Source organism: Crocuta crocuta, unplaced genomic scaffold (assembly GCF_008692635.1).
Source record: "Crocuta crocuta isolate KB4526 unplaced genomic scaffold, BGI_CrCroc_1.0 scaffold334, whole genome shotgun sequence".
In the NCBI taxonomy this organism is placed as follows: Eukaryota; Metazoa; Chordata; class Mammalia; order Carnivora; family Hyaenidae; genus Crocuta; species Crocuta crocuta.
In genome coordinates this window covers 2986791-2996155 of record NW_027533260.1, presented here as the reverse complement: position 1 = coordinate 2996155, position 9365 = coordinate 2986791, and the positions used below count along the sequence as shown (strand labels likewise).

General features: G+C 61.5%; 1 protein-coding gene across 1 annotated transcript in view; it reads right to left on the bottom strand.

Annotated features, from left to right (window-relative positions):
• Window positions 1-8087, bottom strand: part of LMTK3 (lemur tyrosine kinase 3) — a 12553-nt gene extending 4466 nt beyond the window's left edge. Inside the window, 10 exon segments of the mRNA XM_077747166.1 lie at window positions 2-735; window positions 1248-1397; window positions 1528-1665; window positions 2039-2214; window positions 2516-2609; window positions 5620-5733; window positions 5735-5780; window positions 6291-6441; window positions 6692-6825; window positions 7889-8087. Of these exon segments, the coding sequence (XP_077603292.1) occupies window positions 2-735; window positions 1248-1397; window positions 1528-1665; window positions 2039-2214; window positions 2516-2609; window positions 5620-5733; window positions 5735-5780; window positions 6291-6441; window positions 6692-6825; window positions 7889-8087 (1936 nt within the window).
• Window positions 8088-9365: the final 1278 nt, after the last annotated feature.

Here is a 9365-nt window from a genome sequence, read left to right as displayed (position 1 = left end):
AGGGGCAGGTGGGCGAGGGAGCCCCGCTCTGCCCGCAGGGACGAGTCGTCCTCTGGGGGATGGGGGCAGCCAAGAGCGGGGTGGCCCCCCCAGCCGGCAACGGCATCTCCCCGCTCCAGGGGCAGGCAGGAGCAGGCCCCCTCCCGGCTGCACAGGGGACAGGGCAGGGGCCCCCGGCGGCTGGGGCCGCCCCCAAGGCTGCTGCTGTCTTCCCCCGGGGAGCTGCCCTCCTCCTCCTCCTCCTCCTCCTCTGCCCACGGGGCGGTACCCCGCTCCCCCAGCACCTCGGCGGGGCCCCCCGCCAGGGTCTCCCCGGCGCCTCGGCCCTCGGGGTCCCAGCCACTCAGGAGGAAGCTGCCTGATGCTGAGGACTGGGCCGGGAAGGGCCGAGCTGCAGGGAAGAGGGGGGAGGCCCAGGTCTCGGACACCAGCTGGGGGACCTCGGAGGGGGCCTGGGAGGCCTGGGGCGCAGGCACTCCTGGGTCCAGGGGGTCCCAGTCATTGGGGAAGAGGGGCTCGGGCGGGGAGCCGTGCTCCTCCAGGCGGATGTAGTACTCGCTGCTCACCGAGGGGCTGCGGGCGCTGATGACCGGCAGCACGCTGGGCGTGGACAGCGCCTCATAGAAAGGGTTGGAGGGGTTGGCGTGGGGCGCCGGGGGCGCGGACGCCGGCTGCCAGGNTGAAGCCGAAGGGCGCTGGGCAGGTGGCCGCCAGCAGGACTGAAGGATGTCGTACCTGGGGGAGAGGGTGGGGGCGCAGGCGAGTGAGGCAGAGTCCCAGTGCGAGGGTGGAGGGCTCCCGGGGCGGGGGGCAGGGAGAGTCCAGAGAGAGAAGGACTGAGATCCAGAGAGAGGGGAACAGAGACCCGGTGTGTGCATGTGTGTGTGTGTGCTACAGAGATGGGGGGACGATAGGGGACAGACATCAGGAAGAGGGGACAGCAGCAGATGTGAGGAAGTGAGGGTTAGGTGGCCTTCCTGTTTGGGCCATGAGTCCTGGGACCAGAGATAAGCAAACATCCTGGAGAAACCAGGGTTCAAGTACCAGCTCAGCCCCTGCCTGCTTCAGTTTCACCCCCTCCAAGTAGCAGATGCTGGCAACGGGTGTGGGGGCGGCCCCACTCCACGGGATGGGGGTGTAGCGAGTGGGAGTGAGGTTGTGGGCGGTGTATATGGCATTGAGGGGTTCCGGGACATCCTGGGGGGGATGGGAGGGTCGGGGGGCCGGGGCTCAGGCCCTGCCCTCACCAGTAGTCCGCATAGGGCAGCTTGAGCCTCGGCCGGGCCAGCTTGACGTGCTGCTGGCGGACCACGAAGGCGAGGACCTCCTCGTCTGACAGGTGGCGGTAGGGCTGGGCCCCAAACTCGAAGAGCTCCCACAGGGTCACCCCCAGGGACCTGAGGGGAGCAGAGGGCAGAGAGAGGTCAGAGCCGTGCCCAGGCCCCCCTGGGGGGTTCCACAGCTATACCCCCCCCCACCTACCCCGCGACCCTTCCCCCTTCCTTGCCGCCCTCGGGGCCCCCTCACCAGATGTTGCTCTCGCGGCTCTGGTCCACCACCATGAAGGTCCCGTGCAGCTCCCCAAGGAGTTCGGGCGCCGCCCAGCGCAGCNCGCCCACACCCCCCCCACCTTCCAGGCCCCGCCCCTGCCTCTTTTCCCTCCGCCTATTCGCCTACCCTGATTCCTCCGCCTCCCCAGGCTTCCTCCCCTCTTGACTCCTCCTTCTCCTCTATGACTCCTCCCCAGGACCCTCCCCCTCCCCTGACTCCTCCCCTTCATGGCTCCTCCCCCTGCCCTCTGTGACCCCTCCCCTCCCGATTCCGCCTCCTCTCCTGACTCCTCCCTCTCTTCTTCTGACCACCCCCATCTATGGCTCCTCCCCCTCTCCTCTATGACCCCGCCCCTCTCCTGACTCCTCCCCACCGTAGCTCCTCCCCTCCCGACCCCACCCTCTCGCGAGCTCCATTGAGTCCTTTCCCTGTGGCCCCTCTCCCACCCGCTTAGCCTCGCCTCCTTCCCCTAAGTTGTACCCTACACACTCCTCCCGCCGCTCCCGGCAGCCACCTGTGCACGTAGTTGTGGGAGTGGAGGTGTGCCAGCCCGCGGGCGATCTCCAGGCCCATCCTCTGCAGAGTCCGCAGATCCCGTGGGGGCAGCTCAGGGGACAGGCCCTCAGGGGGCCGCTGGGCGCGGAGGTAACGCTTCAGGTCCCCCTGGGAGGGAGGGGAGGGCGGGATCGGTGCCATCAGTCCCCCTTCCAGGACTCCACACATCCAGCCAATCCGTGGCGAGGATGGGGGAGGCCTCTGCCCTCAGTGGGCAGCCCCTCGGAGCCTCAGTTTCCCCTGCTACTTAGGAGTTCATAACAACAGAACCCAGCTCGCATGCTAGTTCGCCGCAGGCCGTCGGAGGGAGTGCTCATCTACAGTACACGCTCACGAAACGTCCGCTCATGTCACACACGTTATTGCCAAAGATTCCTAGGACCCTAGGCCTGCTCGCAGCCCCCNAGACTCTCAGCAGGTGACAGAACTCCATGATCAGCAGAAAGGGCAGAGTCTCCACACAGACGCCCAGGCACTGGAGGACATTGGGATGCTGCAGGCTCCTGGGGGGCGGGGGGAGGTGGCAGGGTCAGGACATAGCCCCTTCCGCAGACCTCTGTCGCACCCCAGCCTCCCTGGCGAACCAAAGTGTCCCTTCGATCTCTTTGGTCTGGGTTTCTTCACCTCCGGTCTCCCGGCCACACCCCCACTCACACCGCCTCCACACGCCCCCTCCTCCCCAGGTGTCCATCTCAGGGCTGCCCCACTATCCCCCCAGTTCCCAGGCCAGACTCCTGGCCCCCCTTCCCCTTCACTTCACTCCCTCCCCTCAGCCTCAGCCCCTTCCCTCCCCACAGTCTGGCTGGAGCCTCCTTCTCATCTCCTAGACTCTCTTCTCAGCCTCCTCCCAGCCTCCCTGCCTCCGGTCTCTCCCCTGCGGTCTGTCTCTGACATGCCACTCGCCTGCTCGCAGCCCTCCGTGGCTCCCCTGCACCTGGGACAAAGCAAAACTCACTCCCGTCTTTCCCTGACCTTCCTCAGCATCCCTCCTCCCCACCCCATGCATCCATCGCCTCAGACACGCAGGCGCCTTTGCACTTGCACTTCACCCTGTAATGAGCCCTCCGCTCAGCAGAGTCCTCCCCACCCTCGGGCCTCAGCTTCAACGTCATTTGCCCAGGACACTGCAATGACCGCAACACCCCCTCCTTTATCCTCACACTGTGGTTAAGAGTCAGGCGGATATTGACTCCTGAGTCCACTCTTTTTTTAAAAGTAATCTCCACACCCAACATGGGGTCCACTCTCACAGCCCCGAGATCAAGAGTCGCACACTCCACCGACTTGAGCCGGCCAGCACCCCCCTGCGTCCTCCGTTGCCGGGGTGGTGGGGAGTAACCTCAGAGAAATCACCTCACTTCTCCGTGCCTCAGTTTTCCTCAGCTGTAAAATGGGGACAGGAAGAGTAACGTCCCTCCCTCAAGAGGACTTGAATGGGATCGGAGGGGAGCGGCCACACAGGGCAAGGCCCTTGCTATCATTACTGCTTTTACGTTAGCATGTTAACATAACGGTTTGATTTTCAGACGGCCCCGCGTTTTTCCTGCCTCAGGTGCAGCTGACTCTTCCCCCTGCCCGGAGCACGCTTCCCACAGTGCTGGCGTGACCGAGCCCTCCTTGTCAACTGCCCCTCTCCCTGATCATCCATAGCTCCCCTCTCTATATGAGCAGCCTTCTCTCCCGGCGGCACTTGTGAGCCTCTGACTCTTCTCAATTTTTTCTTCCTTGTGTATTGCTTCTCTCCTTCACTAGGGGGTGAGCTCCGCTAGGACAAGAAACTTGGGCTTTTTGTTCGCATGGTCGCGTTCCCTGTACCTGGGGGGAGGGGGAGGGGGGGCTCCGTAACAATGTGCACAAGGAAGGATTTGACCCGGATACACGGCCTGGGGGGCCCGTAGGACAATTAGAACATTCTGGCCTTGCAGCCCCAGGGCCTGGCTCGGGGTAGGTGTGCGCAGAGTTATTTCCGTGGAGTTACTCTCCGGCCCCTCACCCCCGGGTGGGTCTGGCGGGAGGCAGGGGCCGGTGAGCGCTCCTGGTTGGTCCGAGACTCGTGAAACAAAGTTCCTAAAGCTTCCAGCACGTACTGGGGAACTGGAAAAGCAGCTGGAGCTCGGAACGTGGGGAGATTCAGGAAGGCGGGTGTGGACGGGTGCTCGGATGCACCTGCTAACCCGGCCCAGGCGGGCCACTTCTGCTCTCAAATCCTCCCGCAACCCCGCGGGCCGGGATGACGTTTCCCATTTAATCCAAGAGGGAATGGAGGCTCGGAGAGGCGAAGTGACCCACCCACACAGGGTCACCCAGCTGGACACGATGGCTAAGCGGGGACTGGATCTCAGGTCTCTGGCTCACTCAGCCGACGTCCACAAAGGGCCAATGGACACCTCCCCCCCACCCCCCCCCGAGCTGCCGGTGCTGCCCTGCCCTCGCCAACGGAACCTTCCGTGCAGGCGGGAATGTTCTAGATCTGAGCTGCCGAACAGGGGCGCCCCTGACCATGTGTGGCTACTGAGCCCTGGAGATGAGGTGGGTGTAGCTGAGGAGAGGAATTTTTAATTTGATTTCATTCTATTTCAGATAAATTTAAATAGCCATATGTGGCGAGTGGTTGCCAGCATGCCAAATAAGCAAATAAACAGGAGAAATAAATGACAAACTAGGATACGTGTTATGAAGGAAACGCATGAATCGATGTAAGGGAGCATCCCGGGGCCCTCCTTATGTGTGTGAGGGAAGGTCTTTCTGAGCAGAGACCTAAGGAAGGGAAGAGAGCCCACCATCTGGAGCGGTGCGTGGGTGAGCCAGGAGTGATATTCTAGACAGAGGGAACAGCAAAGACAAAGGTCCTGAGGTAGAGACTGATATGGGAAAGGATTGGTAAGAGGCCAGGGTGGCTGGGGCATGGGGTCCAGGGGCAGAAGGGGAACAGGGGCAAGACTTGCAAGGCCTGCGGGCTGTACAGAGGAGTGGGGCTTCGTCCCGTAGGCAATAGGGAGCCATGGGAGGTTTTAGAACATGAAGGTGATAAAATCCAGTGTCTGAATCTCTCAGGGTACAGCCCACTTTTACAACCGTCTGATGAAAGGCCTCTGTATACATATCCTTTCGGTGACAGGGTAATTACTACCTCACAATCCATTTAGGTAGCAAATGTTTATCTAGTTCTTCTCTAGAAGCCCTTAGAGCGGAGGGGAGACCGAGGAAGGGACGCTCGGACAGGGTCCTGCTTTCCCCGACCTAACAGTAGAGTAGGGGTGGGAGGAGGGGTAAGGCAACACAGCTCCTCAAAGCCCCCGTGAGAATGTTCGGGCTTCCCGGACTCACTTTCTCGATGAAGATACTGAGGCTCAGAGAGGGAGAGTGTGTTCACCAAGTGGCACAGCCAGGAAGACGGAGATCCAGGATTCGAGCCAGGTTGGACCCCGCGCTATGCTCCTCCCACTCCCAAAGGTTACCAGGCCCATATCTGCGGGCCTCCAGGGCCCACATCCGCGGAAAAGTCGCCCGTACCTGTATGGCTGCGCCTCCGAGATGAACTTGCGCTGCTCCAAGGGCCCCGCGCTGGCTCGGAGCTCCTTCACCACCACCTGGGCTGGGGTGTAGTCGGAGAAAATCTCTCCCAGNTAAGTAGCTGAGGTGCTGGCGGCTCAGGCCCAGGGGGGTGGTCATGTCTGGGGTAGGGGGGCAAAAAGGGGAGGCCTCTTAGTCTCTCTCCCCTCCTAAATGCCACTGACACCCCTCCCCCAACTCAGTGGGGACTGGGGTCAAAGCAGATACCAGTCTCTTTTCATTGGCTGCCCCAACAGTCCATGTTGGGATCTCAGCCTCCTCATTGGCTGTCCCCGGGCTCCCAGCATCCAATCAGTCCTTCCCGTTGGCGTTTCAAGATCCAATGACGTGGCTTCAGCCTGCCATTGGCTGCCTCTGAGACTGCGATCTAGGCTGACCTCACCGGAGGGAGCCCCACCAACTTCCCCACTCCGGGTTTTGGATTAAGCAATGGCTTCCACCGAGACGATCTCTGACTCCCTACATCTGCTTCCAAGAGTCTGCGGCTCCCGCCTCTGCCTTGCCCTTTGGCTGCCTGAGACCTCGGCTCCCCGGCCCCCGTGGGAAGACCTTCAGGGTTTTCCACCCTGGCCCCTGGGACTATGGGACCCTAGTCAAGGAGGGCCGAGTACCTGAGTGTGAAGGCTGCGGGGCAGGCATCGGCAGGGAGACCTCAGCCAGCGGGAGAATGTAGACGTCGGGCAGCGACTGTGAGGAGGAGGTCTCCTCCGCCGGGGGAGTGTACTCCCCGGAGCAATCCTCCCCTTCAGGGTTCTCAAACTCCTGGGGTCGGGAGGGGTCGGGGGGGAGAACGCAGGGCTGAGACACGCCATCGTCCTTTTCGTCAGCTGCCTTCCCATCTTTCTCAGAACGGTCCCCCGATTTTCACCCCAAGACTCCGGATCTTGCCAAAACTCCAGGCCAGAAGGTTCTCTTAGGCTTACTGCCCCTCTTCCCCCACCAACTACTTGGTCTGGGGGACAAGGCCTTCCTGGGGTCTTCTTCCCCACTTGAATCCCCGCATGCACCTCACCTTGAAGCCGACATCACCCCGTTTGCAACACAGACAGGTGAGGAGGAGAAAGATGAAGGCCAGCAAGCCGGAGCAGGAAATGAGGACCACGGCGTAGGGAGGAGCCAGAGGGGCCCGGCCCAGGGCAAATCCATCTGTGGGCACAGCGCTGGGCTGGGGTCCCGGCTTCAAGCCCCAAGCTCCCGGACTCCATGTCCCTCCTAGCCGGGCCAGTGGTGACTACAATTCCCATAATGCTCCGCAACCAGGGGCTCCTTGGCAGAGGAGCCGGATGGCCCGGCGCATTGTGGGAGTTGTAGTTTGAGGCCTTCTCAGGTGGTTGGGTTGGGGGTGGGGTCCCTCCTCTAGCCCTAAGCTGGGACCACCCCCCCAATCACCTCACCGCGGGCTTGGATGACTTCCAGTGAGGACTGAAGGAAAGAGGTATAATAGTGGAGTCGGGAGCTCTCAGAATTTAAAATACGCTCCAGTCTCGTTCCCCCCTATTTGGACAAGAAGAGGAGCCCCCCAGCTGCAGGCTGGGAGAAGATTCTTGCCCCACGCTGGAACCCCCTAGTTACGGGGGTTGAGGCCTATGTCTTCTAGGCGCTCGTGGAGCACACACACGTCCTCTGTCCCCAACCCAAGCACCTGAGCAGGGAACTCCGCAAGCCCTCGGTCTCCCCCAAAGCCAGCGCCAGCCTCCTATGCCGTGTCCCCCTTAGAAATAGTATCCTCTCCTCTGCCCCCAGCTCTCCCAGCGGCCCCGGCTTCCCGGCTGCCTGCACACACCTNGGGTTGCTGGGGTGGGGGGGCAGAGGGTAGGTTGGGGGGGGAGAATGAGGGCCCCGCCCCCGAGGGCAGCCAGGATTGGGGGAGCAGAGAGCCTGTCAGAGGACGGGTGGGAGGAGGGAGGATGGAGGGAGGATGGAGCGTCGTCATGGCAACTGGCTCCCAAGTAGCATTGGCTGCCAGGAGGGAGGGGAGGAGGAGGGACAGACAGGGACCAGCAGACCCTTGCGGGGGGCGCAGGGCCCACAGTGCCGGGCCGGGACTCTGCCGGGACGCGCCACCAGCACGGACACGTGTGCTCCACGCCAAGATGCAGATGTCAGGCAGGCACTCGCAGCCACACATGCCTGCCACGCGTCGCAGAGACCCTCCTCGGCACACATCCCATACAAAGGTGGACAGCCATCGGCAGACGGGGACACGTACACGTCACACACAAAGACGCAGGGACGGCGGGCTGCACCGGGAAGGCACAGGCAGGCCGGCCCCGGCGCAGATGCGCCCTGGCACACAGGGACAGCGGGGCATCGCGGAGACCCGCGCGCGCCACGAAGCACCCACAGACAAAGATCCGCGCGGACGCCGCGGCGACAGGGCGAGACACACAGTCACAACGCACAGACATCCCACGGGTGGACAACAAAGAGCACCCGTAGCTGTCGGCATCACAGACACAGACACAGCCCCGCACATCACACACACACACACACACACACACACCGACGCGCAGATGCCGGACACGAACATGGATACACGTACCACAGGCGCGAATATGCGCGGACCCGCAGCAGGTGCACAGAGAGACTGTCTATCACAGACACAAAAACACACAGCACACACCTATTCACAGCTGCACGAAAGATACACACAGCTCTCACACGGACCCACATGTCACATACCCCGGTACACAGCGACAGTCCCAACTGATATGTAGACATGAACATGGCATTCCCAAAGCATGACACATGTATACAAAGCCACCCAAGGCAGGCACAAAAATGCACACACATCCATCATTCACTGATGTATCCAGACACGTACCGTATATGAATGTGCTCAGTCATACACATTATACATAAACAGGTGGACACACAACGTGGGCACACAACTGCCTAAACACTAAGATACACACGTCACCTCCCTAAACACATGGACAGACACATCACAGATACACACGCTGCATTTCATACAAGGTTGCAGAGACACATTACCCGGTCATTTACACACAGCACACAGGGACACACAACATATATCAAGATGCAGACATGCGCCTACATAGAAAGACGCACACACACATCACAAATACCCACGTTTCCTATGAGGTTACGCGACCATCACGTATCCAGACACTTGCCTCATACAAACGATGCATAGTCATAGTTTATTTTATTTTTATTTATTTATTGCTATGAGCCAGGCACTGTGCTCGGGCGCTTTACACGTATTACCTTTTAATCCTCACAACAGTCCTCTGAGACGGGTACTTTTATCATCCCCATCGTACAGATGAGGAAACTGAGGCCAGGCGAGGTGCGGTTCCCCTAGCCCAAGGCACATAGCCGGGAAGTGGCAGAGTTGGGTACTGGAACTCGGTCCAGAGAACGGACAAGGACGTGCACATCACGTGCCAGGCCGCCGCCGTCGGGGGGCTCACACCCTACACCCCACCCCACAGCCCACCCCCACCCTCGAGCCGCAGACACCCAGAAGCACGGACTCCCAGGTCGCGCGCGGACGTCCCTGCCGCCGTCCGGGAGCACCTGCGACGCGTCCCTCCGGAGTGAGGCCGGCCAGGAGCTGCGCAACCCAGACGCAGCCTCACAGCGCCCCGCGGAGGCGACCCGGGCGCCCCCTCCCCTGCTTGTCCGTCCCGTCCCCGCCCCCACCCCCAGCAGGGGCTTGA